The sequence below is a fragment of the Crotalus tigris genome, unplaced genomic scaffold (genome assembly GCF_016545835.1).
Source record: "Crotalus tigris isolate CLP2741 ecotype Arizona unplaced genomic scaffold, ASM1654583v1 scf7180000020588.15403103151:6194809, whole genome shotgun sequence".
Classification (NCBI taxonomy): domain Eukaryota; kingdom Metazoa; phylum Chordata; class Lepidosauria; order Squamata; family Viperidae; genus Crotalus; species Crotalus tigris.
In genome coordinates, this window is record NW_024098092.1 from 4,169,840 (window position 1) to 4,197,595 (window position 27,756).

The 27,756-nt window shown below is 45.7% G+C and overlaps 1 protein-coding gene across 6 annotated transcripts in view; it reads right to left on the minus strand.

Moving 5' to 3' along the window:
• The window catches only part of PLCH2 (phospholipase C eta 2), a 108,355-nt gene that overhangs the window by 55,211 nt on the left and 25,388 nt on the right, over window positions 1-27,756 (minus strand). The window contains exon 1 of one of the 6 annotated variants that reach the window (XM_039367806.1): window positions 27,341-27,677. The exons of the other annotated variants lie outside the window; for them this stretch is intronic. Coding sequence (XP_039223740.1) covers window positions 27,341-27,371 — 31 coding nt within the window. The 5' untranslated portion in view covers window positions 27,372-27,677. Of the gene's footprint in view, window positions 1-27,340; window positions 27,678-27,756 lie in introns of those variants that run through there. 6 annotated transcript variants of the gene reach the window in all.

A 27,756-nucleotide genomic window follows, 5' to 3' on the forward strand; every position in this document is an offset into this window, starting at 1 on the left:
ATGAAACTCTTATTTATGAGTTTGAGGCTGCACACCAGGTGACCAGCTTACTCATTGAAAAGCAATATAAAAAGAAAGGAGATCTTTGATCTCCTGGCGTGGAATAAGGAAAGGCAAAGGATTCAACAGGAATAAAAATAACACAGGAGCAAGGACACTTTCATATACAGATTTTCCCCTTCCTTCAGTGGGTGAGACTGTTCAAAGCTTCGCTATACCGATGTATTTTGCTGGGGGGGGGGGAGAAATATGCTTATTTCCCGGACACTATTTTGTAAAAAAAAATCTCTGATTCCTGTTTCCAAATATGTTTTCCTTCATAGGATGACATTGCTAATTTTTTCCCCCCACTGACAAACTTTGACCGCTCCTGTCTTCCCATTTTAGAATAGAAATATCCCGGCCCTCTTCTCATCTTCTCCACCAAAAGCCAAGCCAGGTTTTCTAACCGGAGTAAACTTGGCAGTTCTATCTCCTTGGGCCCTTCAACCAAAGCGCTGCCTAATTCAAGGCAAGGGAGCTGAACGGGTTGTGGCAGGTGAGTTGTGCTATGGAGTTTTGCAACCGTCAGGGTGTCCCCGCATACACTGGCAAGAGGCTGAAGAAGGTCTTCTACTGATAGGAGAGTTTGCCATTAGGAGAGAGAGAGAGAGAGAGAGAGAGGGAGAGAGAGAGAGGGAGGGAGGAAGGAAGAAAGGAGATGGGGAGGGAGGAAGGAAGGAAGGAAGGAAGGAAGGAGGAAGGAAGAAAGGAAGGAAGGAAGGAGATGGGGAAGGAGGGTGGGAGGGAGGGAGGGAGGAAGGAAGGGAGGAGGGAGGGAGGGAGGAAGGAAGGAAGGGAGGAGATGGGGAGGGAGGGAGGAAGGGAGGAAGAAGGAAGGAAGGGAGGAAGGAGATGGGGGGAGGAGGAGGAAGGAAGGGAGGAGATGGGAGGAGGGAGAAAAGAAGGAAGAAGGAGGAAGGAAGGAAGGAAGGAGATGGGGAGGGAGGGTGGGGGGGAGGGAGGGAGGGAGGAAGGAAGGAAGGAAGGAAGGAGGGAGGGAGGAAGGAAGGGAGGAGATGGGAGGGAGGAGGAAGGAAGGAAGAAGGAAGGAAGGGAGGAAGGAGATGGGGAGGGAGGGAGGGAGGAAGGAAGGGAGGAAGGAGATGGGGAGGGAGGGAGGGAGGGAGGAAGGAAGGAAAGAAGGAAGGAGATGGGGAGGGAGGGAGGGAGGGAGGGAGGGAGGGAGGGAGGAAGGAAGGAAGGAAGGAAGGAAGGAAGGAAGGAAGGAAGGAAGGAAGGAAGGAAGGAAGGAAGGAAGGGTTGAAAGGTGCTGTAGAGATCACAACAGTTTACTTACTGGCTTAAAGACGTAGCCATAATTGAATAGTCGATGAAACAAAGTAGACTGATCCCTGGAAGGGCAATTAATGAAATTAAAAGGTAAGAACACTTGGTGCTAGGAACGGAAGCAAGAATCAGTGGAGGTCGGAAAAAGTTTGAAGGCTGTAAAAAAAAAAAAAAAGCCAACGGAAGAGAAAGTGGCTGGAGACTCTCCCCGTGATCCCCGCACGAGCGTATAAAAATTCAAAGAGGCAGTTATGGAAAGATAGTTCACGGAGATGGTTCACTGAGTCCACAAAGTTGGAATCAACAAACAACATAGGGGTGGCGGATAGTACTCGCCCAATTAGCAAATTCGCACAACAGCCTGAATCATAAATTAGTTACACAGTTTGGGATTATCCAATATGCTGGCTAAAACAGGCCTGCCAATTGATGCTTTAGTGAGCTGGGCAAACAAAACCATCGCTTTGTGCCTCCTAGTTATGTTTTGTACGGAACAGAAATCGACTTGAATAAATAACTCTAAATAAATATAAACTGGGGCTGATTCCAGGGGCAGGATGACTAATTTCCACCAGCGATGGCTTATGAATTTGGACTGGGGACTTTTATTGGGTGTTTTTTTTAAAAAAAAAAAAATTAAAAGAAAAGGCTCTGTCAAAATCAACCATTAGCTTGACAGTTCCTTCATTTAGTAAGACAAGAACGATCGTTGCTGCCATCAACAAAAAATCATTTGGGGGGGGGAAGGAAAAACAAAAACCAAAAGAACCCGAATTGTCATTCTACATCCCAACGCAACTGAAACATAACACTTTCGCCCCAAAATAAATATTGTTTGGCTTCACTACACAAATGAAAAACGATGGAGATGCAATGTGTAGCTAATACTGCTCTAGGTTACCAATTCTGACAGCCCACAAGATGTCAGAGGCTGATGCTTCTATGTCTACGAACACAAATGGATGCTGGTTGCAAATTGTCAGTTCAGAGGCTGATGCTTCTATGTCTACGAACACAAATGGATGCTGGTTGCAAATTGTCAGTGATTATTTCTCTTTCCGGTGTGTTGTGGGGCTAGGCCAAGGCTACAATTTCCTCGGAGTAGGCCGGATTGAGTATCTGAACGTCTAATGGCTTGATGGACCACGAGAAATGGATCTGCTTTCTTCTGCCAGCGCCGGCATTTCGGAAATAAAAATACATGTTTATTGGAGCATAGGGGTTCAAAGAGTGGTGGAGATTGCCTTGGCTAAATAACCCAACAGAAGGATGGAGCCCTCCATTCTAGCTTTAGGCTCGTTTGCTAATTGCAATTGAAGTGAACTCGACACAACGTTTATTAAAGACTTCTGCTTTGATGCAGTGATACAACATGACAAATCTTGGCCATAAATACTTAGTTGACCCCCCCCACCTTGTCACACCCACAAATAGGGAGGAGGTCCACTTCTTCTCCAAAGCTCCCGAAGGCAGGACAAGAAGCAACGGATGGAAACGGATCAAGGAGAGAAGCAACCTGGAACGAAGGAGGACATTTATGCCACGGACTTCCATTTCAATTTGTTTGATGCATTTTCCCCAGCCAGGTGTTTCCATAGGCAAATTCCAGAATCTCCTTTACATTTAATGTGCGCCGTGTATCACCTTCCAAATACATCCCCCACAATCTCCTTCCCACCACAGATATATGCTAACGGCTGTCTTGTGAATTTCCACTCCCCACAAAATTCTTTTTGAAATATTCCTGGGGTGAATTATTTTCAGAAAGGGCTTCCAACGACGCCAGTTGAGGACAATGTAAGAGCAACGTGCCATGTTCTCCCCTTGAAAAATTTATGTATCGGGGGGGGGGGGAGAAGGACAATAATAAATTCACGGTTGCAGAGATGAAAGTAGCAGCATTTCTAACGTGTTTTTTCCCCTGTCCTCTCCTTTGTTAAATTTAATGGAAGCAAAACAGCCAGAGGACCAAATTGGGCCTCTGTTGCAGACATTATCTACCTGGGGAAAACATTTCTTGTTTTGAAAGGCTTCTCTGGAGACCTTTCCCCCGCAGAGCTGTGTCTGTGCATTTGTGCGTTTGGAGACCAGCCACCTCCAACATCTCAGCATCCTATTAACTGCTGCGGTCAGCCCGGTCCATGAAAAGCCTCCTTGCAATCTCTCTGCTTGCTGGGTTCGGTCTCACTGCGCGTGAGAGAAACAGGTCACCAAAGTCATAGAAAATGATAAAATTAAACTGCTCTGGGACTTCAGAATTCAAACAGACAAGCACCTGCCACATAACACCCCGGACTTAACAACTGTCGATAAGAAAGACAAAAAAGTCTGGATAGTGGACGTGGCAGTGCCTGGAGACAGCAGAACAGATGAGGAAGAACTGGAGATCACAAAATACAAAGACCTACAAATAGAAATAGAAAGACTGTGGCAAAGGCAAGCAAGGGTGGTACCAATAGTGATAGGCGCCTTGGGTGCAATCCCAAAACAACTGGAGCACCACTTGAACACCATTGGCATTGACAAATTCACTATTAGTCAATTGCAAAAGGCGGCCTTACTAGGAATCGTCTCCATCCTGCGACGATATCTGTGATACCGTCAAACATCCACATCTGCCTATCCCAGGTCCTTGGGAAGGACTTGGTGGTGAACAAAAATGCCAAATCCAGTCTGAACATCTGGCTGACTGTGCCATGATTAATAATAATAATAATAATCTTAACAAGCTTTTTTTAAAAAAACATTAGCACAGCAAAACAAAACTAAGAGGCATGCTCTCTTCGTTATCAAGGTAAGACAAAAAAAAAAAAAATAGCTGTTTCACCATCATTTCTACATCTCTGGCTGCCTGCCATCCCAACAATCGTGCTAATGGATCCGATTTCCCTCCACCAGGGCCGTAATAGGTTGCCACGCTCACAGGTGAGCCCTAAATAAAAGCTTCCTTCCTTCCTTCCTTTTTTTTTTTTTTTTTTTTTTGCCATTTTGCAATTTATCCCTGAACAAACGGGCGACCTCGGAGGGCCCTGCCAAAGGCACCCAGAAGTAATTTGCTGTTTGTTGATTAGAGCTGTCACCTGGGTGGAGAGGAAGGGGGGGGGAGGAAAGCCTTTTGTTGAAAAAATAAGCCGGCAGAGGTGCAAGCTGTACCACTGGTGGATTGTCCTCCCTGTCAGGAAGTTTCTCCTTAATTCCAGGTTTGCTTCTCTCCTTGACCAGTTTCCAACCATTGTTTCTCGTCTTGCCCTCTGGTGCTTTGAAGAATAATTTGACCCCCTCTTCTTTGTGGCAGCCCCTCAGATACTGGAATACTGCTATCACGTCTCCCCTATTTCTTCTTTTCTATAGACTAGCCAGACCCAAGCCCCACAGTGGTCGTTCTTCTTCTTCTTCGTATGTTTTGGTCTCCAGGCCTTTGATCTCGTGCCTTCAAAGGGGTAAAAATTGAAAGCCACATCACATTTCTGGGATCGGAGAGCTGCCATGAGGTACCTGGGTCTGTACTCTCCTCCAAGGAACCAGCTGACTCTCCAGGATAATAGCCCAGCTGGACTTTCATTAGTCAAAATTTATTTATTTTATTTTTTTATTTTTAAAATTTATAAGCCGCCCCACTCCCGAAGGATTCTGGGCGGCTAACAATAAAAAACACATAAAACATAACAAACAACAATACAAAAACAATCATCCAGGGGTCAGGTTTTATAAACCCCAGGCCTGCCGGAAAAGCCAGGTCTTAAGTAGCTTACGGAAGACCAACAGGGTGGGAGCGGTCCTAATCTCCGGGGGGAGCTGGTTCCAAAGCGTGGGCGCCATCACAAAGAAGGCCTTCCTCTGTGGCCCCGCCAAATGGCACTGCTTGGCCGACAGGGCCCGAAGGAGGCCCAGCCTGTGGGATCTAACCGGACGTAGGGAACTATGAGGTAGCAGGCGGTCTCGCAAAATGATACGAAGTAGGAAAAAACAGGCTCCCCTTGTGGGGAGCGGGCTCAAGAGGTCAGACCGCATCTCTGGCTGCCTAGGACGACATCAGGAAAGCAATCCAGAATTGTCCTTTTGGTCTGCGAGGAAGGAAGAAAGACTCTAATGAAGCAGAAAATGTTTATAGGGGCCCCGTTGCGGTTAATGGCCGTGTTTATTCCTTTTGCTTTGCCTGCTGCTTTATCACGGGGCGCAAGTAAGGCTGGAAAATATATGCTGATTTTGCGACAAATCAAGCCCAAGCAGGGTCTCTTTGGATGGGGGAAAGAGGGGACTGAGATGGAAGAATCAATTCTGCACCAGAAAAAAAAAATAATAATCATGCAAAGCACTGGATTATATCCTGCATGCTAAGTTTCTTTTTCCTGCCCCATTCAGAGGCATTTCTTTCTTCAAGATGGGGCTGTTTCAGTGACTTCCTCTTGAAATACTAGCCTACCGATAATCGGGGATTTTTTTTGTGTGTGTGCGGTTCTGGGCTTGGGATGGAGACAGAATCCCTGGATTGCCCCCATTCGGTGTCCCCGTGTTTCCTGGAGGGTGCAAAGTTCCAAAGAGTCCTCGACTCACAACAGTTTGTTTAGCGACTGGAGTTACAACAGGCCTGGAAAACAAAAGCGACATGGGTCCGTTTCGCACATGTACGACTGTTTCAGCATCCCTATGGTCGTGTGATCGAAACTGAGCCGCTTGGCAACTGACTCGTACTTATGACGGTTGCAGTGTCTGAAACATCTGAAACAGCCCGTGAGAGAATTACTAATATATAAAATGAGACGAAACCTGATGATGTGACCTAAGTTTGGCAATGAAATGTCTGCAAGAAAACTATCAACTTCAGGGAGCACCAAGGACCCCACAGTTCTCCTTCCCCTCTTCTCCACAACCCATGCTCCCTTCTCGCACTGATGATGTTACCTAGTTTGGTAATGAAACGTCTGCAAGAAAACTGCCAAGCTCAAAGAACCCCCTCCCCCCCCGAGGATTGGAGGGAAAATGAGATTTTCAGGAAACAAGTGATGAAAGACACAGGGGCTTTCTTTGCAAAAAAAGAAACTACAACACGAGGGGAGGAAAGTGGTACACGACCCACAAAAATCTCCGTCCATTTGCGAGCACCAGGCTCTTTCTCCCTCTCCCTGCTAGACTGCGAAGGCGAAAAGGATGTTTGAGGAGAGTTGACAAGCCCCAGTGAATGATCTACCCAAACTCAGAGGCAGAAGTGCAAAAATCACACCAGTTGACAACAGTTTGCTAAAAATATAATGTTTCTCCCTGTGGAAAAAAAATCAGTCCGGGAGGGATTGATGTGATACGGCGCATTTAAAAATGTATTTGGCATTAGGGCCTTCCTTGGGAGCCAAACGTACATCATAAATGCTGTCCTTGCTGAGATTTTTGCCAGCTGCGGGCATTTTTTTTTTCTCGTAGATACCGCTGGCCGCCTCAATTCAGGGAAACCAGATGAGTGTTGGAAGGTCAGTTCATTCAAGAATGATGCATTATTATCTAAAGATCTAGGGCAGGGGTAGGCAACCTTGGCTCTTTTATGACTGGTGGACTTCAACTCCCAGAATTCCTGATCGTAAAAGAGCCAAGGTTGCCTATCCCTGATTTAGGCTGTGTATACCATACGAAGAACGGCTGCAGGACTTGGGTCTGGCTAGTCTAAAGAAAAGAAGAAATAGGGGTGACATGATAGCAGCGTTCCAGTATTTGAGGGGCTGCCACAAAGAGGTGGGGATCACATTATTCACCAAAGCACCAGAGGGAAGGCTGAGAAACAACGGTTGGAAACTGACCAAAGAGAGAAGCAACCTGGAATTAAGGAGAAACTTCCTGACAGTGAGGACAATTAACCAGTGGAACAGCTTGCCTCCAGAAATCGTGGACGCTCCATCACTGGAAATTTTTAAGAAGAGACTGGACATTCACCTGTCTGAGACAGTGTTGGCTCTCCTGCTTGAGCAGGGGGCTGGACTAGAAGACCTCCAAGGTCCCTTCCAGCTCTATTCTATTCTGTCTGTCTAACTGAAGAGAGACACCGAAGCGAGAGAGTTGATCCAGGAGAGCATGTGGAACTCTCCATGGTGCTGAACCTCCAGGCCTACTTGGACTCTGGAGGGAACTTCAATCAGTGAGTTGATTTGCCTGCGATTGTATGTTAAATGCGTAATGGACACAAGATTCCCATGCTTTTTGTTTCTTTGTGTGCAGGAAGGGGAAATTAATACAGCTGTTCCTTACCGACGTTTGCATTTCACAGCCAATTCCAGAAGCTCTGGAGAAGCAGCAGCAGTGGCTCTTTTGAAAAAGCAGATGTCACAGCAAAGCTAGACATATTTTTCTGGGCTACGTTTCTTGGGTTATCAGAAGTTCAGAAGAAATGGTCTCTTCAAAGCTGCAGCCATCGGATAAAGCTAGATTAGATTGTTATTGTTATTATTCCCTGCTGTTTGGAAAAAAAAGGGAAGCTACCTTTTTCCACCAGCCTTCTCTTCACAGACATCAGAGCCAAGGTGTCCTCACAGAGTTGTGATTTTCAATTCCCACAGCAAAGCGAAAAGAAGAAGAAGAAGAAGAGAGAGAGAAAAAAAGAGCCACATATCTAGAGCTGCAAATAAACGTTTCTGAACAAAGCAAAAGGGCTGGTGAATAATTATTGGGGAGTGGTGGAGAAGAACAAAAGCAGAGGCCGGGTGTGCAGCGAACTCCACCGTACAGAACAAAGGAAAGAAGCAACCGCTTGGCTTTCAGCAAAACCTCTCCAGGAGAAATTGCACAACTGCAGGCTGGCCAGGAACAGGCTGTGGGTGATTATAGGGTTGTGCAGGGGGGGGGGGGGAGAATGAGAAACAGAAGCAAGCCAGTCAGAGTTAGGCAGGTCCTAAGGCCACATTCCCCAGCCTGAATTCCTAATTTTTCTTCCCCACTTCCAGCTCCTCTTTGTCAGCGTTGCGGTTATTTGCTTGCGTTTTCTAAGCACGCAAACGTGACAAAAAGGGGGAAAGACATGGTTTCTGTTATCAGACGGCCCTCAACGTACAAAAACGGTCACAAGTCCCTTTTTTTCAGTATAATTTTGAACGGTCACTAAACGAATCGCCGTAAGTGGAGGACACCCTGCATTTGCGCCTTTTAGGCCGTGGTAAGAAGGTTGACAGCTTGCCTCTCGGAGTTTGCGGCATCCCTGGACGTTTTGAAGAAAAGATCGGACCTCCATCTGTCTGGGATGATAGGAGAGGCCTTCGTGGGGGGGGGGGGTTTAGACTAGAAGACCTCCAAGGTCCCCCCCAGCCTTAGGAGTCTATGAGGTTGGGTGAAGGCCTTGCACCCAGAATCAAAAGATGGCAGAAAAGCAACCCAAGTACGGGGAACTAGCTAAACAACAGACAAACAAACAAACAAACCAAACGCCCAAAACAAATTAAAAAGTGAGACGGTTCACTTCTGCAGCGACTTGTGTACATCTCAAGGGCTCTGTTGACGAGGGAGAATTCTCTGCAGAAATAACCCGGAAGGCTGCACGTGGCAGGAGGCAGATCGCTGAAAAGGCAGTGGGAAAATTATATCCATTACATAAGCCTGCCAAGTTATTTAAAAAATGTTAATAATTTATTCCTTTCTTTCTTTTTTTTTTCCTTCCACGCCATATTGGGAGCTAATTGCATCCGGAACCCTGGAGATTCAAACAACAGAAAGACGCTGGCTTATTCTGCCTTGTCTCAGAAACTCTGCCAAAACAGAAGTGAGAATCCTTCGGTGATGGATAGCAAGCTAATGCAATTGTTACTTAGCCATATTCAAAGTGATTTGACGGGGGAAGCCAACTCCCCCTGCACAGCAGCTGAGCCACTGCTCCAAGGCCGGCCGAACTGGTGATGGGGCGTGTTGACTCTCCAATTTTTGGTCACCGTATCACCAAAAAGATGTTGAGAGTTTGGAAAAAATTCAGAGAAGAGCAGCTAGGATGATCCAAGGCCTGGAGACTTAAACATACGAAGAAGGGCTGCGGGACTTGAGTTTGGCTAGTCTAAAGAACAGAAGAAAGATGGGAGACATGATAGCAGTGTTCCAGTATCTGAGGGGCTGCCACAAAGAAGAGGAGGTCACGTTATTCACCAAAGCACCAGAGGGTAGGACGAGAAACAATGGCTGGAAACCATTCAAGGAGAGAAGCAACCTGGAATTAAGGAGAAACTTCCTAAGTGAGGACAATCAACCAGTGGAACAGCTTGCCACCAGAAATCGTGTATTTAGTACCTAGAATCGTGTATTTAGTACCTAAAATGAACCTGGAAAATGGACATGTAGGAACAGCGCCAATAATTGGTCATTAAAGATCCTGAGCTACACACTGAACTCTCACACCATTGCAAATGCAGCCTTCCACACCACCACCACCCTGCCCAATTTCTAGTTGTGGGTCTTTGTTCTCCCACTCTTTGCTGACTTTCCCGCACGAGGCCATCACCGCCCTGGTTTTTGAAACTAATTTACGTGCAAAGGTGAGCCATTAATTTTTTCCCGGGTGTTCCTTTTGCACACCAATTAAGCCCTCCGAAAGCCACGGCAAGGTGTGTGTGAAATTCATCTTGATAAGATTTGGCTGCCCCAAGAGCTTCGCTTTGGGCATAATTTTGAACGTTTCAATGAAGGAACCGTGTCTGACACTTATTAGCGTCTGGCATCCTCCTGCTTCAATTTAAGTCTGAAACTGCATCAGGTAATAACAAGTTTTCTCAAATATCAAACATGATGGACGGCTGGGCAGTTTCCTGTGGGAATTGGGACAGGCCGATCCTCAGTTCTGCAGAAAAACCAAATCGGGGAGGGAAGAAACTAGACCAGAAATGTGTTGGTGGTAGATGGATTTTTAAGCTTACTCAGAAAAAAAAATAAAAATAAACATAAAACAAAATTGGAAGTTTTTCATGGTGGGAACATCTTTTAAGGACAAAGGATTTGTTTTTCCCACCTGCAACACCTGGCGTTTGACGACAGAAACCATAACGGTTTAAATTTAGATTTCTGCTACTCCCACGGAAACATAAACACACAAAAGACACACCGACGGTGTGTTGTCGCAAACGATGCTCTGGAGTTATAAAAGCCCGCAGTCCTTCCGTTTCTACACTTAAAACTCGGCCTTTTCAAAGGTGGCTTAATGAACACGCACACAGCAGATTACAAAGGCTTATTAAAGGTTGCATTAAAGATGCAAAGTGTAATTACCTCCCAGATAGGCTCAAATATTACAATCCAATTATGCGAGGGAGAAAAACTGAAGTGGATAAGAAGTTGCTAAGGGACACATCATTTCAACCCCTCTCAACAGGGTTCCCACCGGCTTGCCTTTGCTTCCAGCTTGTCCTCGGCTTATGACCGCAATGCAGCCCAAAATTTCTGTTCTTAAGCGAGACGTATGTGAGGTGAGTTTGGCCTGTTTTACGACCTTCCTTGCGACGGTTCTGAAGTGGATTGGTTGTTAATTTAGTGACACAGTGGTTAAGTGAATCTGGCTTCCCCTACTGACTTCGCTCATCAGATGGTCGCAAAAGGGGATCGCATGACCCGCCCCTCCCCCGGGACACGTAATAACTATGAGCTGGTTGCCCAGGGTCCGAATTGTAAGTGTGAAAAATAGCCGTAAGTCACTTTTTTGTTGTTTCTTAGTGATGTTGTCACTTCAAAAATCGTGGGCGCTCCATCCCTGCAAATTTTCAAGAAGAGACAGGAGAATCACCTGTCTGAAATGGTATAGGGTCTCCTGCTTGAGCAGAGGGATGGACTAGAAGACCTCCAGGGTCCCTTCCAGCTCTATTCTATTCTATTCTATTCTATTCTATTCTATTCTATTCTATTATTCTATTCCATTCCATTCCATTCATTATTTCTATTCCTATTCTATTTCATTATTCTATTCTATTCTATTCTATTCTATTCTATTCTATTCTATTCTATCCTATCCTATCCTATCCTATCCTATCCTATCCTATCCTATCCTATTCCATTCCATTCCATTCCATTCTATTAACAGTCCTAAACGAACTAAAGGACTGCTTGTATTTAACGGATTTTCACGGCCGACACTCGTACATCTTCTTGCATAGATTACAAACGAGTCACCACTTCGATGCCAAGCAAAATTGGGGAGCTAGACTAGAAAAGAAGACTTGAGTGTCATGGAATTTCCCGCTCCTATGTCTTGGATATCAGCCCTTAGGCAAGAGAGATGCTGATCATCACTGCACTAAATGCATCAGCTCCATTGCTGGAGATTTTCAAGAAATAATGGAATTTGTCCGGGATGGAATAAGGATGCCTGCTTTGGAGAGGGGGTTGGACTAGGAGACCTCCAGATGTCCCTTCCAGCTCTATGAGCCTACGATTCTATCCTTAGTCTTCTCAGCTTTCTCAAATTGCAATCATTTGTAGAAAGAAGACTTAAGACTTAAGGGAGCGCTCTTGAAAGAAATGAAGACGCTTCCTTTTTTTTTTGTTTTATTTTTCCGGCCAAGGTTTTAAAACAGAAAACGTTAGGTAGTGTGTTTTTTTTTTTTCCCCTGCCCATTAACCAAACTGCAAGTTTGGGACCGCGGGACACGAAATGAGATGTAGAGCGGTAGCTAACAGACTAAATTAGATTGAGAACTCTGTAATTCCCAGGGAAGCTGGCTGATGGATTTCAGCCTGCCTATTCCGGAGTAAGCTCTGTTCGGAGGCGATGCGGAGATAATTATAAATGCCATCCTGGACAATTTGGGGGAGAAAACGGGATGAGATTAAAATCTTACACGGAATCAAAACAGCCGACTGCAGCTTCTTCGGCCTGCAGGGCGGTGGGGGCATCCCAGCCAGGGGGCGGGAGGGAAAAAGGGACCCGTCAACCTTTATAAACAGGTGACAATGAGCCGTTTCCAAAGGGAAGGACGGAGCCCCAGGTCCCCCCCCCCCCCCCCCGTCATTCTGGCGCTGAAATGTGACTCTTTGACCAGAAGTCAATTAAGGATGGCAATAAACTGTGAGGCGACAGCTGATCCATGGGAGCTGGCAGGAGAAAGCTCGCCCGGGATGCTAATAGCGTCCCGATATGATAGACAGATGTAACAAGGTCTACGCGACAGGCTCCTTCTTGACTCGGTCGGACAAAATGTGCCTTTTGCCCAAATGCCAAGCCTTCAGCTAACTCCCCTCCAGTTGCTACCTTGATTTCTGAGCAACCTGGGCTGTCTTGGGTGAGACAAGGCTGTTCAACCATCTTCTAAAATAGCCGTCTCTGCAAGCACTCAGCCAGCAAAAGGAAGGGGAGAAGTGGTTAACCGGCCTAGGTCTGCAAACCCTAGTGACCGAGGGCCTCAGAGATCTTCTAGTCCAACCCCCTACTCAAGCAGGAGACCCTAGGCCAGGGGTAGGCAACCTTGGCTCTTTTATGACTGGTGGACTTCAACTCCCAGAATTCCTGAGCCAGCCGTGCTGAAGGGCAAGGGAGAGGTTTCCAAGCTGAGCTATGCTGGCTCAGGAATTCTGGGAGTTGAAGTCCACCAGTCATCAAAGAGCCAAGGTGGCCTACCCCTGCCCTAGACCCTTTCAGACTAATGGTTCTCCAATCTCTTCTTGAAAACTTCCAGTGTTGAAGCACCCACAACTTCTGGAGGCAAGGAGTTCCACTGATTCATTGTTCTAGCTGTCAGAGAATTTCTCCTTAGTTCTAGGTTGCTTCTCTCTTGGGTTAGTTTCCATCCGTTGCTTCTTGTCCTGCCTTCAGGCGCTTTGGAGAAGAGGTTGACCTTCACTACTATCCTGTCACCTCTAACCTTTCATTAAACTAATATTCAATTCCTGCAACCGTTCTTCTTCGTGTGTTTTAGCCTCCAGTCTCCTAAAGGATTGGGAGTGACAATGAGGTCAGATCAAACTTCACGGGCCACCCCCATGGGCAAGTGTTCGTTGACTCTTTGTTGCAGGACCTACACAGGTAGCAGTGAAGAGTCAGCAAGCACGTCCATTGCTGGATGTTCAGATGACCCAGTGCTGACACAGCAGGAATTCAGCCCACTTTGGAGACGGCTCTCACTCTATATCAATAGAGTATGTGTGAAAAAATAAAAATAAAATAAGAGCAAGAGAATGAGTAGGCTTTAAACCAAATTTCCCCCCCCCCCGTCCAAGAAGAGAACCTTTGATGTGTGTCTTTGACACATGCCCGTCCTCTAATTAACTCCACGGAGGATATGTTAAGTGGGACAATTGCATCCTATTATTATTATTGCCATACACTCACATTTTATGTAATTTACAATAAAGAGCATATGTTGGATGCAACCATAAAAGTGATAGATTAAAACAATCTAAATCATTTAATGAAAACGCTAAAGGAGCAGTGGGGGGTGGGGGAAGGAAAGCTACCCAGAAATGGTACTTTCACAGATGCCTTAAATAAACAGACACTTCCATTTCCTTTGAGAATTGCTGTTTACTTTGTAGTTCTTCCTCAACAAACAGCAAAAGAAGCCCTCCTCCCTCAAATTAATCAAGGCATAAAGAAATATTCTGCGATATAAACATCAGGAGAGCTTGTCCATAAAATACATATTTGTTTGAGGGGGGGGGAAATGCACGAACTTCATCGTCTGCCTGAGCCACAGTTGTTACTGGGCAAATTAGGAAAATAATATGGGATTGGAACTACGATACAGAAAAAATTCAAAAGAAATGCAAGACGGGGAGGATCCAGCATCAGGTTCATTGTGGGATTCCATTTCCAAAGCGAGAAGGCCGGACAAGCGAAGCAAGAGTGCCTCTGAGATGATGCAAAATGCTTTTCTATTACTTTCCCACTGAGTATAGGGCAGAATCTCTGCAGAAAAGGAATAGATAGGCTGGTCTGGAGGTAGGGGTAAGCTCTTCGCTGTGTAATCTAACGTACGGCGACCTAGATAGTCCTTGACTTACGACAGCTCATTTAGTGACTGTTTGAAGTTACAAGGGCAGTGAAAAAAAGTGACTTTAAGACTGTTTTTCACACTTATGACCGTCATAGTGCCTTAGGCACAAAGACAGATGTGTTACCCTGGCCAGCCACTTTCTCTCAGCCCTAGGAAGGAGGCAATGGCAAACTCCTTCTGAAAAACCTTGCCAAGAAGACTGCGGGGACTTATCCAGGCAAGTCACCATTAGGCAAAACTAACTTGAAGGCACACACACACAAAAAGTTACTGCTATGGTTTATAATAACAAAAATCTTGACAGCGTTTTCCCTTCCTTTCCTCGTATACCAAAGACAGTCAACATGGGGCCAGCTTGAGTTTCTTTCTAACGCTATCTTCTTTTCCAGGGCCGAGCTCATGTTTTCCTAAGGTTGTTGCATACTTTTTCCAAAGTTATCTCCATGTTTCTCTAGATTTTCAGAAACATCTACCAAGCAGTTTTGTTTTCTTACTGTTGCTTTACCGGGCACGCCTCCCATCTGGAACCATTCTCCAGCGTGTCTGATTTTCCCATCTCTTCTTCTTCTTCTTTTTTTTTTCCTGCCGCCGAGGACATAGTTTTAAGACTATACCCCCCCCCCAAAAAATTGCAATTTGACGGTCTTCTCTAATCCGATCTCTGCTTTCTGCTAAGTAGTATTCCAATAACTTGGCACCATGCCCCAGCGCCCACGGGTTTGAAAGCAAAGCGACATTGTTACCTTTGCGTACGAAAGCCCGCAGTCAGGGTGGGCGGGGAGAAATCTCTATTTCAATTAAAGATGGGGAGAAGATCTTGAGGGATTAAGTAAAAAACAGCTCGGCTGAAAATGCTTAGAAATTATACTAATCTGCTGTGACTGTGAAAAAGCCAGATAGTTATTACACGCCATTGTTCGCTGGAGAGTTTGTATTAATGTAGATTGTGATATGGCTTTTATTGAAAGTAAAGCAAAAAAAAAAAAAAAAAAAAACACCGCCATAATAATCCCGAAAACAATTCTCGGGTCTATAGATGGCATGGCGTACCAGCCTTTTAAAGTGCTGGGGAGGGCTTTGGATTATTCTGCAAGAACGGAGGACAGTATATCTATTTTGGATTATGACTGGGGAGGGGAGGGGAAAATCCACAGGCTGAGAGGCAGACAAACACACAGGCCTGCAATTTGTAAGGGACAACCCCCCCCCCAGGCAAATTCAGCTTTGATCTGTGCAGAAGGGATACAAAGACAGACCAAAAGAGGCAGACAGGAGATAGGACGGCTTTTTCAGAGTTACATAAGCAAACAATGCAGTATTGCGGAACTTTACACTTTTGAGTGCGAAGGGTTTTTTTTTGTGTGTGTTTTTTTTCTGAGCTCAAAACCTCTGGGTAACAGACTGCAGCTGCAGATTCATCACCCAGCTTTTTCTGGTAGCGAGACCGGGAGAAAGGTGGGTCAGCTCAGCAGATAAAGCCACTCTTTGCATAAGGAAACTTCTGGGGAAAATCCTCTAAATGGGATCCTAGATATAGGATTCCAGTTTAAAGAGGAAAAAAAAAAAAAAAAGACTACCATACTCTGAGTTAGCCACAAAGAAATCCATACAGGAGCAAGGAGGGGAAGAGCTTTTGCCAAAACGACAGGGGCAATTTGTCAGGTTATCACAATGACTGACAGTTATTAAAACAACGTGAATCCTGCTTGAGCAAGGGGTTGGACTAGAAGACCTCCAAGGTCCCTTCCAGCTCTCTTCTGATTGATTGATTGAAATAGTATAAGGTCTCCTTCTTGAGCAGGGGGTTGGACTAGAAGACCTCCGAGGTCCCTTCCAGCTCTGTTACACTGTTATTTCCAGGCAATTTAACTAAACGGCAGAACTTTGGAGAATTGCAAAAGTACCGGCGAGGAAATGATTGGAAAAAGGAGAGGTAAAACAACCCATTTCTGCCCTCCCTCAGCATAAAACAATGGGGGGGGGGAGAGAGAGAGCAGAATAGATAGATAGATCCCTATTTGCACTTGCCAGGAAGAGTCTGTGTTTGCTTTTTTGTCTAAGGGGGAAATACAAAATAATGCATACATCTACTTGTCCTCCGAGAGGCTGCTCTTAAAAACATAATGGATGATGTCTCTTCTTTCTGCATGGATTTTCATAACTTAGAAGGTCAGCCGTGTCGAAAGCAATAAGGCGCAGATTTTCCAGCTTTGGGAAAATCATTTCTCATCACCCAGGCACAAAACTCTTTCCCACTTTGAGGAGGAGGTATATTAGGAGAAACAAGACAAGACAACCCCTCTCTCTCTCTTTCACACACACACACACACACACACACAACTCATGGTGCGGTTTGAAAATTAAAACCGGAGAGCCCCACAGAAGGATTTTAGCCAGCTAAGATTCATACTGTGTCCTGTCTTAATTCAGACGTGATTTATCCGAAACTCTAGTTAAGGAAACAGTTTCCTTCCAACTTTATTATTATTACTATTACTATTACTATTATTACCATCTTTCCCTAAAGTAGGACCTGGTCGAAACAGTGGTCCAGCGATCCTCACAATCCCATTGTTAGCCAGCCAATCGCGTTCTGGCCATCCCAGTTTGGATCTGGTGAGGAGCTGCTTCTCCTAAAAGGCTGCTGGGAAATCTCAAGTTTCCCCTCCACGCCTAAGAAATGCAGGAAGCCAGGTGCTCATTTAGATCAGCTTTGCCAAAGGGCTGGAAGCCATTTCTCAGCACCAATTAGAATTAGGGTATTATTATTATTATTATTCCCCCCCATCTTCTGATGTTTTATGTAAGCGGTTTGCTCTCGTCCCTACTGTCTGTCACAGATCCTTCCCAAATTCGAAGCGTTCTTCCCTTAAGCTTTGCTCCCATTTAACATGCATTCCCTTCAGAGGCTCTCTAGAAAAGATCCCAAAGAATAATAATAATGAGCCCACCGGGATGACGACGATAAAAGAGCACAAGTTATAGTTTGCAGGGAAAACACGGTGCACGAAAGAGGGTGGGGGGAGGGAGAGAAAACACATTAGGACAAATTAAGGCAATGCAGCTCTGTTTGGGAGAGTGACACGGTCTCAGCAGTGCTGTTACATATTCACCTATTTATTATGTATAAAAAAATAAAAGAGTGTGAGATGGCTCGTGCTTTCCCTATCAGAGTGACAGAACAGCATCTTCCCTGAATTATGCAAGGCAATAAGTACATTTTCCGAAGGATTTAGGTTACACTTCATACCGGCTTCCACTCATCTGAATCGGAAGCCACTTCCAATCAGCAGCAAGCCAGGCAAGAATAAGAAGACCACGAGGGAGGAAATGGGAATTGGGTCTCTGGCGTTCGTCTCTGATGTTTAAGGAGCACGGAAAGCTGCTTGCTAGACTCCCCTGGTCTATGGCAGATCAGGTACCTGGGTCTTGAGTAGTGGTTTTTGGCCCAAAATTTGTAGGAAGGGCTCCCCTATCTTGGTTTGAAGGGCCTGGAGCAGAGGATGCTGCACTCTTTGCAAAGCCCTAAGGGAGCCACGGCAGCTGTGCAAGCAAAGTTGTGGGTGATGCCGAGCAACGGCATGCCACTTCTTAATTAAGAAAATGTTTATTTTCTGCTTTCGTCAAGCAAAACAGGAAGGCCAAAAGAATCTCATGCTCAGGCTGCGTTCCCCAGGGGTGTTTCATTGGCAAAGCGCCTGGAGGGGGTCAGGTAGATCTTTTCATGCTCTGGGCCATTTTTAAAATTAATTAGAAAAGGAAAAGAAACACCTAAGCGTAATTTCGAGAAGTAGCAACTAGCCCGAAAGTTAAATACGGAAAGGTGAAATGAAGGACTTGCGGCTGAGCCTCGTGTTGGCTGGCATCTCATGACTGAATTGACCCCTTTTTTTGGATTTACCCTATATAAATTAGCACAGTGGGAGAGAGGTGGGGAAGACTGTCACACAACATGTTCAGCCGCAAAAAAATAAAATAAAAAAATAAGGTATTGTGTGAATTCCTCCGCTAGGGTCAGTAGTGTTCCTTAATCCAGGCAACCTCTAGATGGGTGGACTCCATTTCCCAGAATGCCCAGCCAGCATGACCACGGTTGTTCAGGATTCTGGGAGCTGAAGTCCAAACAGCTGGAAGTGGTTGGAGAACTTTACTGGGCCAAATGAAATACGCTGTTGAACTAAGTTATTTAATAATATTTTGGAGGGCGGTCAGGAACTCAGTCGCTGAAGTTCACTGCATCAGAGGGAACGGGCCGTGCGAGGAAGGAAACGGGCTCAGTTGGACGTTTCAAATGCCCACATGGTGCCAAGCTATGGGAAGGCACAACACACAAAACCAATTAGAGTGGAACACTGACAAAAATAGCCCAGTTGTGTAAAGCAGAGATGTAGGTGCTCGGGGCTGTCTGAGCCTGGTGGTTTTCTTGCAGACATTTCATGACCCAACTAGGTGACATTATCACTGATGGGGTTACCCAGTTGGGTCATGAAACGTCTGCAAGAAAACCACCAAGCTCAGAGAGTACCCAGGGCCCCATAGTTGGCGTTATCCTCCTCCTCCTCCTCCTCCTCCTCCTCCCCTCCACACACCCTAATCTCTTCTAGCATTGATGATGTTACCTAGTTGGGTCATGAAACATCTCTGAGAGCACCAAGGACCCCACAGCTCAAATCTGAGCTACCAAAATTCTTTTCTATTGAAAACCGAGATGGGCTATCTTTGGAGACCAAAGGCACTTTCAAAATGCTTGAGGTCCCAGGAATTCTTCTCACACAATGGCAGGCCTGGCTTATCAAGAAACCCCTGTACGTGGTTTACCAGAAGACAAAGACACTGAGTTTGCTACAGCCTTGCAACGTCCTCGTTTTTCCCTGATTTGCCTTTTTTTCCCCCGTCTAAAGTCATCAAAATTCCGTAAGAAATTCTGTGTCTAGTAGGCCACCCTCGTCTCAATTTTAATGGATGCCCGTGGGGCCTTCTCATTTATTTCCTTTATAAAAAGGCTTTAAAAGGGTTAGCTGTGCTAAAAGACAAAAGTCTGTGCAACACCTGTAGCACTGTGTCGCCAGCTCCTGATTAATTATCAAGGAAAGAACGGGAAGACTCCATCACGGATAAGCAAATTCTCCTGGGAGTGGGGGAAAAAAATTAATAAAGCTTGTCTCTTTCTTCAAAGTGGCTACGAACAGCAAAAAGCACGAAGGAAACCGACTGTCCTAAACTCAAGGTGAGATTGCCGCAGCTCACAACAGAGACAGGACTTCACTTGAAATGAGAAGGCGAGACGCACCAAAAAAAGTATCTTCAGATACTGTGTGCGTTAAATACATACATTGCACTGGGCTTCCAATTATTACGGTTCAGCAGGCAACGAAAAGAGACAGGAGTGTTTCTTTACTCAATATTGTTTTTACACACAGGCCGTGCAAAGGAGAAAAACCTCCCTAAAGTGAGATCCAATCTAGCCCAAATAATTTCAGTTACAGTCCTGGCAGATTCATTTTCTTTCCTTTTTTTTTCTGAAAAAGAAACTTGGAGGCCTGGGGTGAAATACTAGAAAAAGGCGAAGAAAGAAAGGAAGAAAAACACCAAAACCCAACTCATTCCAATACACCAAGGAAGGCAATTTCAAATGGAACTCTCCGAGGGAATTCTTCTATTATTGCGTAAAATATATCACAGCTAAGCAGAGCGACACTTTTATGCCAACCCAGGAAGAAAAAGGAAAAAAAAATCTTTATAAATTGCAATGTAGGGAAGTTGTTGCGGAGTGGATCAATTGATCAGCTCCTCCTGGTCTCAAAGTTTCCAGGAACATACACAGATCCTTGGCAGAAAAGAGCAAGCGGTTCCTGCCGATCAGAGCTATCATAGTTTGATAAGGGGAAAAAAAAAAAAAGAAATATTCTGTATTAGAGGAAAGAGATCCAGGAAAGGGGGGGGGTCTGTGAAGGCATTTGCGTATGCTTCAGGAAAAGCGAAGACAAGGCACAGGGACTCGTGAGAAGGAACCTGCAAATGGAAAGATCAATAGAGTGATCCGCAAAGGATCCACCCACAACCAGGCCCTGTAGCGCCCACGCAGGATTCCCTACTTGCAACCCTTCATATAGGAGCCATTAGACATTACAGCAGCACTGGGCAAGAGTGACTTACAAACAGTGTTAAGTTGAGGAGTATCTGTATTTGTAGAGATGGGACAACTGATATCAGGGGAAAAAAAAAACCTCTCTTTTTTTTAAGACGGGTAAGATGCAATCCCAAGGTTTTCAAGCTTGGAGCAATTGATATGAGAGCTGAGGATAGATTTTACCAATGTCCTGAGCAGCCAAGAGATGTGTGACAAGGCCTAGAGCAGTGGTGCGAACCTATGGCACAGGTGCCAGAGGCGGTACTCAGAGCCCTCTCTCTGTGTGTTGTATTTTAGGTGTGTGTGTGTGTGTGTGTGTGTGTGTGTGTGTGTGAAATAAACCAGTACTTCTCTTCATCCCAAAGATGCTCATTTGTGAAGCATAGATGGTTATTGATTTTTTTTTTCTCCCCCACAAGGCCTTTAATGAGCAAGCAATTGCCAGCAGAAGTGGCAGATCTCATTTGGGCTGCTTAAAGACAGCGTAAATTGTCCCTGTACTGTATGTACATTTGGGGGGGGGGGGAAACCACCCCATTATAATGAGGATGTGGACAAGGCAACTCTCGGTAGACTTTTGATCATTGTCCCTTCGTCCAACAGCCAGCAACGAAGGCCTGGCTAATAGAAAAATGGGGAAATTGCTATCCAAATATTTATTTCTCTGGATTCTTCCAACGTAATCTAATGCCCTAACCACTGCATCAAACTGGCTCCATTTATGTATTTGATCACATATCCAGCTACGTTGGCACGTGTTATTCTGGCTGGGAACGTTTTCTCCAATCAATTATCCCATAATCCAATGAATATGTGACATTTTTTTTCCCCTTAATGTTAGCACATTCCGAGCTGCAAGATTCAGAATGCAGATATCTTTCAGTGCAGAGAGAAGATCTCATCCCGTCACTGTTTGCTATGATTTGCTCCCTGTTTTATTTCTACTGCAAGTTTCTCAGTCTGTTTGTTACACTTTCACCTTGACAAAGTATTAAGTTTGCAAAACGTGTCGTAAATAAACATACAAAATGCCGATATCAACGCAAGGACGGGTTTCATTCCTTGCTGACTGCAACTGGATTCACTCCTTCTCGTTTTGACAACCCGAAGCAGCTGACTTTCGCTCAGCCAAAGGAACACCCTTCCTCTGGCTTGGAATATAGGGATAATAACGCTCACACGTTTTCCTTGTGGATCTGCGGATTCCCCAGGGGACCGGGGTTAGCGCCAAGCCACATGGTTTCACACCCCCTCTTCCCCAACGCTGTAAAGGTCTTCTTCACTTCAAAATGCAGGACGCATTTGGCTCTGGCCCCTGAGAATTCTGGGAACCGCAGTCCAGAACCTCTGGAGGCATCGAGTCGAGCTCAATTCAGAGGCATGACTTGGAAAGTTCCAAATCTTTTTTTCTTTGCAATGATATCAAAACTGTTTGCCTCTTTTGAAGATGTTTTTCTCCACACACACACCCCTCCAACATCATAACCCAGCCTACGGATAACTTTTCAACGTTAAAAGAAAGCTGACAGGGCCACGCTTGGCCTAGATTGTGCAACGGAAGAGTAACTAACAATCTTGTGGGGTGCTGCCCCTCTGCTGTTTTTTCATCATCTGCTTGAGAGTGCTGGGGGAAATTCTGCTGGAGAAAAAAATGCAATTGCTCTTTACAGAGAAATTCTGCTGGAGAAAAGGCATTTGGTATTACAGATGGCAGAGAGCCTGGCTTAGCGCCCCCCCCCCCAGGATTTCATCACCTCCCTAATAATCTCCAATTACGAACCTTGCGTTTCTGCATCGGAGATATTCTGCGATGTGAAACAGCTATTCTGGCGACTTGGAGGAGCAAGCCCGACCAAAACCTGGGGAGAATTTGATTAATTGCCAGCTCCTCACAGGGAATGTGTCCAAAGGCGCAGTAGGTGCCAAGGGATTAATTCCAGACAACACAGGAATCCTGGCTAATCGTTTTAGCATCCGTTAACACAAACACACAGGCTGGCACACAAAACCGCACCCCCTGTTTTTCCCCTCCCCAAATCAGATCCTTCCCCTCTGCCTCTAGCAACGTCGTCGCCCATCACTTGATTTCTCACTTAGTAACTCGTGATACGGTGTGGCTTGTTGTGGGATTCATAATACAGGCAGTTCTCGATTTACGACGATTCATTGAGTGACCAGCGTTGCAACGGCACTGGAAAAAAGTGAACCCATGGCCGGTTGACGGTTATAGCATCCCCACAGAAGCTTGGCAACTGGCATGTACTTGTGACAGTTGCACTGTCCTGGGGTTAGGCGATCACCGTTTGGTCAATGGGGGAAGCCAGATTGGCTTAATGATTGCAGTGATTCGTTGCAAAATACAGAATAGAATGGAATGGAATGGAATGGAATGGAATGGAATAGAATAGAATAGAATAGAAATACAGAACAGAATAGAATAGAATAACAGAGTTGGAAGGGATCTTGAAGGTCTTCTAGTCCAACCCCCTGCTCAGGGGGGGAACCCTCTACCATTTCAGACAAGTGGCTGTCCAATCTCTTCTTAAAAACTTGGAGGCAAGTCATTCTACTGGTTGATGGTCCTCACAGTCAGGAAGTTTCTCCTTAGTTCCAGGTTGCTTCTCTCCTTGATGAGTTTCCCTCTGTTGCTTCTTGTCCTGCCTTCAGGGGCTTCGCAGAATAGCTTGACTTCCTCTTCTTTAGGGCAGCCCCTGAGATACTGGAAGACTGCTATCATGTCACCCCTGGTCCTTCTTTTTTATTAAACTAGACATCCCCAATTCCAGCAACCGTTCCTTTTATGTTTTGGCCTCCAGTCCCTTGATCCTCTTTGTTGCTGTATATTCTCTCTCTCTCTCCTCCGTTTGCCCTCCCAAGGTTGCAGAAACTACACATGTATGTGCTCAAAAATTAGGACAGGGCTGATGGTTGCCCATCTGCCTTGGAGTTCTGCTTGCATCAAAAAAGGGCCAATGCAGTCAGGCATGCTGTTCTCAGATGCACGTCAACAAATGTGCTTTACACACACACACAGAGAGAGAGAGAGAGAGAGAGAGAGAGAGAGAGAGAGAGAGAGGGAGAGGGAGAGAGAGAGAGAGAGAGAGAGAGAGAGAGAGAGAGAATCTGTCTTCTTCTCATCAATTACAGCCCAAATCTGGGGTTTTTTTGTTTTTTTTGCTTTTTTCCTCCAAGAGGCTGGCCTTGCAGCTGACAGTAAAGGATCTGGACCTTTCGTGCTCTCCTCAGGTTGAGAAAAGGACAAAAGATGTTGGGCAAGGGAATAAAAGCAGTGCCTAGAGTCGTGTGAGAGTGTATATGTGTGTGTGTGCGCGCACTGTGTTTTGCAGAAGCAAGAGAGAGGCTTCGTATTATATTTAGCGGCGGTTGTTCATTATGTAACTATAAAAGAGATTAAAGGAGAGCAAACTAAAATTAAAAGGAGAGCAAACTTTCCCCGCATCGTTTTTTTTCCGAGCAAGGGGATTCGTGAGGAGAGGCGGAATTACGTGGAAAACCTTTGAAGAACAGAGGCAAAGGATGAAAACTCTAGAGCTAAAGGTTGCGTTTGATGAATATCACAAAAATGACAACGGATGCTTTGGAAACTCATAAAGGAGGATCTTTGCAGCTCAGAGTTGAAATGAGGGGTCCCTGATGCTCTCTGAGCTTGGTGGCTTCCTTGCAGATGTCTCAGGACCCACCTACGTAGCCTCATCTGTCCGAGGAGGAGGAGAAGACGAGAAAGGACTGTGGGGTCCCTGAGAGGGGCTTGACATAAATCTAATAAGATTCCAGAATAACCAAGTTGGAGGGCATCTAGTCCAACCCCCTTGCTCAGGCAGGAAACCCTACACCATTTTGGACAAATGGTTGTCCAGTCTCTTCTTTAAAACTTCCAGTGTTGGCGCATTCACCCCTTCTGGAGGCAGGTGGTTCCACTGGTTAATTGTTCTTACTGTCAGGAAGTTTCTCCTTAGTTCTAGGTTGCTTCTCTCCTTGATTAGTTTCCACCCGTTGCTTCTTGTCCTGCCTTCAGGCGCTTTGGAGAATAGCTTGACTCCCTCTTCTTTGGGGCAGCCCCTGAGATAGTGGAACGCTGCTATCATGTCCCCCCTGGTCCTTCTCTTCGTTAAACTAGACATACCCGATTCCAGAAACCGTTCTTTATATACAGATGGGACAGGGATGCAGGAAGCAAACTCCTGGAATAAGCCTTTAAGCCAGCTTCTTTTCCTCCAGGAGAGCGGAAAGCGACTGGTTTTGTTACAGGGTGGAAATAATCTCCATCATAGGATGAAGGAAACGCCACCCTGCTGTCTTTTCCTGCAGAAAAGCAGGAAATCTCCCACCACAGGATGGAGAACGCCGGGTTTATTTTCATGCTGAGGGCCAGCTTCTTACGTTTTATTTCTGCTTTCTTTTTAGGTCACCGAATCGCAAAAAGAAAAAATTGTGAGAAGAAGAAGAAAGAGGGCTCAGAGGCATCCATCCCCTCCGTTCTGGTTTAAACCTCTTTGCTTAAATAATAATAATAAAAAATAAAAATAAGAGAAGGCTGTGGGGTAGCCAACCTCATTGTTGGATTTAAACAAAACGCAAAAAGACAACAGCGCATCACTGAAGGAAAAGAAACACAACAAAACCCAGTTCTTTTTTACGCTAGAACAGAAATTAGATACACTGCAAGTGGCAACCAACAACGACAACAAGGGAAAAAAAGGCGGTCGGTATCTCAAAATGTATTATCTCAAACCTGAGAAATAACCATTGGTGACAAAAGAACAAACCTGCAGTCATCAGGTGCAAAAAGGGAGAGTCCCCATATATATAACCTAGGGCTGACATTCCATCTAAGGGCAAAGTTCTCAGAGATGGGCCCTCTCCAGACTACAGTTCCCAGAGTTCCTTGCAATGCCCATAGCTGGCTGGGACGCTCTAGGAATCAAGGCCTACGCACCTGGAGAACAATCCCTGGTTGGGGAAGCTGGTAACTAACCAAAGGAACAATTTTTAGCCTGCCCAGAGCCCATTGGAAATGGTCAGGTAATAAACAAACAAACAAACACACAAACAAACAAATGAAAATAACAACTTGCGAGATCTGTCAATGCTAACTGATGTGCTTAGCAGCTTTTGGTTGGTTTCTCTTCCTAAAATGCCTTGACGCAGATCTCTCTCTCTGCTTCAGATGGGATATTATTTACATTTTTGTCAATTTCTCTGGGATGCCTCTCTTTTTATTTGAAGGCAAAACAAATCGTGTCGGAAGCAAAATCGAGGCGGCGAAGGCTGCCGCTGAACTGGAGGGACGCAAGCTCCAAGGGGCCGTTTTAAAATGTGGTTTTTACATCTGTCCAAAAAAGACCAGGATCTGGGGTTTGGGGGGGGGTTTGGTGCCCGCTTTGCACTAGATGGTCAAAGGGCCAAATCCTGCAGGCTGGAGGGAGGCAGAGCAAAAACAAGCAGAGGGGGTTATTTTAAGGGGGATGTTTGTCTTCTCAAAACATTGGTGTGTGTGTGGGGGGGGTGATTTCCTTCCTCTGTCACCCACAAGGACCCATCACACTTTCCAGGACTGGCAGAGTCGCCCGAGACTCGACTTTGACAACATCTCCAGATAAGAGAGTCACTGTGAAGGAGAGCAGGGGGAATGTCACAGCAACAGTCTGATATAAATCCTGGAAAACAGATCTGTTTCCAAGGCTTTTTTTTTTTTTTTAAATCTCTCTGCAGAAATATTGGGGGGTGGAGGGGGGAGGAGGAAAAGTGGTTCTGGGTGGTCAACGTCTCCCATCCTTTGAGCAGTCAATCGTCCTGAATTTTGTCTCTCTGCAGTCATTTTTTTCCCCCCTTCCCCTCTTGACGGGGACGCTGGGGAGGTGGGGCGGCTGCAACTCAGCTGCCAGGTGCTTTGGATGCTCATTCCACACCTGATGCACCTTATAAGTCCTCCCCGACCAAAAGGCTGGGTAAAATTGCCAAGCGGTGAGGCGGACATTCCCGAGCGAGCTTTGGAGAGGCTGCACTTTTCTGCCATTGTCTCACAGGCAGGCAGACCCACGTACACAAATGCAGGGGACAAGGCGAGCAAGTGACCAAAACAAAAAACCAAAAAAACCAACGACAGGCGCTGTGCACAAAGCCTCCTTGTCCTCCTGGTTGAGTAAACTGTCCCCACCCCGACTCAAAACAGCACCCACTGCGGCAGTAATTTCTGTGGAGGGTGCGGATCCAATGGCACACGTCTGCCCCTCCTTTCCCCACCCCTTAACACCTCACAGTCACAACCGAAGCGTTCGTTCCCCCCCCCCGCGGATAAAGTTTGGAAGGCACGTTTTTCATCCAGCACGCGCACCCCAGCCCTGCCCCAAACATGGGGAGAAGTTGCAGCTCTCTGTCAGTGCCTCTCCCTCCCGACCTGTTTTTTTGTTTGTTTGGTTTTGTGTTGTGTTTTTAGCACTGCTCTGCTCTTCTCTGGGTGGCCCATGTTATTTAGTAAACCCATCACACACACACAAAAACTTTGGCCGATGGGTGGTCAGCACGACAGAGTGTAAGACAGCCTGCATTCAGAACCAATTACCCATCTCTGGCTGAAAGGAAACCTTATCAGTGTCTATTGGGGGGGGGGGGAAAGCCAGCTCACATGTTGATACCATGAATAAATCAGCAGAGAAACCAAATGCATGCCTGTACTTTTAAAGATGTGTTCGAATACATATATAGAGGTGGATGGATGGATGGATGGATGGATGGATGGATGGATGGAAAGAGAGACAGACAGACTGACCATTTACTGGTTATCAAGCTTGGGGGGGGGGGAGAGAGAAATAATAAACAAGTCAAACACAAAAATCTGCCGGGTCTGCTGGCAGCCTTCGGAGTAAACAAATAAATAAATAAGCATAGATGGCAGCAATCCAACACAACAAAGATTAAATCCACCTACTGTGCTTTTGGGGAAGTGCTCCTAATTCCATGTCTTCTCCAAGATCAGACTTTATTTTTATTTTTGTTTTTGGTGCTCTCCCTCAGTTGCTTAGGTTGGCATATAAATACTCTTGCATGCTCCTCTCTGCCTCTCTCACACACTCTCTCTCTCTCTCTCATTCCCCTGTGCTGGAGCTCGCGAGTCAGAGCTGGCACGGTGTGAGAAGGTAGTTTAAATTTCATCCCATTTATTCAGCTCAGCCACTGAGGAGTTACCGCCGTGGCTCTGACGGGGAGCCTCCTCGGCAAGACACGGGACCCGAGCAGAGAGAAGAAGGGGGTGACTTGGCAAAATCAATCGGACCCAGTTCTTTATCTTTGCTTGCTTGCTTGCTGGCTTGCTTCCTCCTCTTGTGCTGATGAATGCTTGCCAAG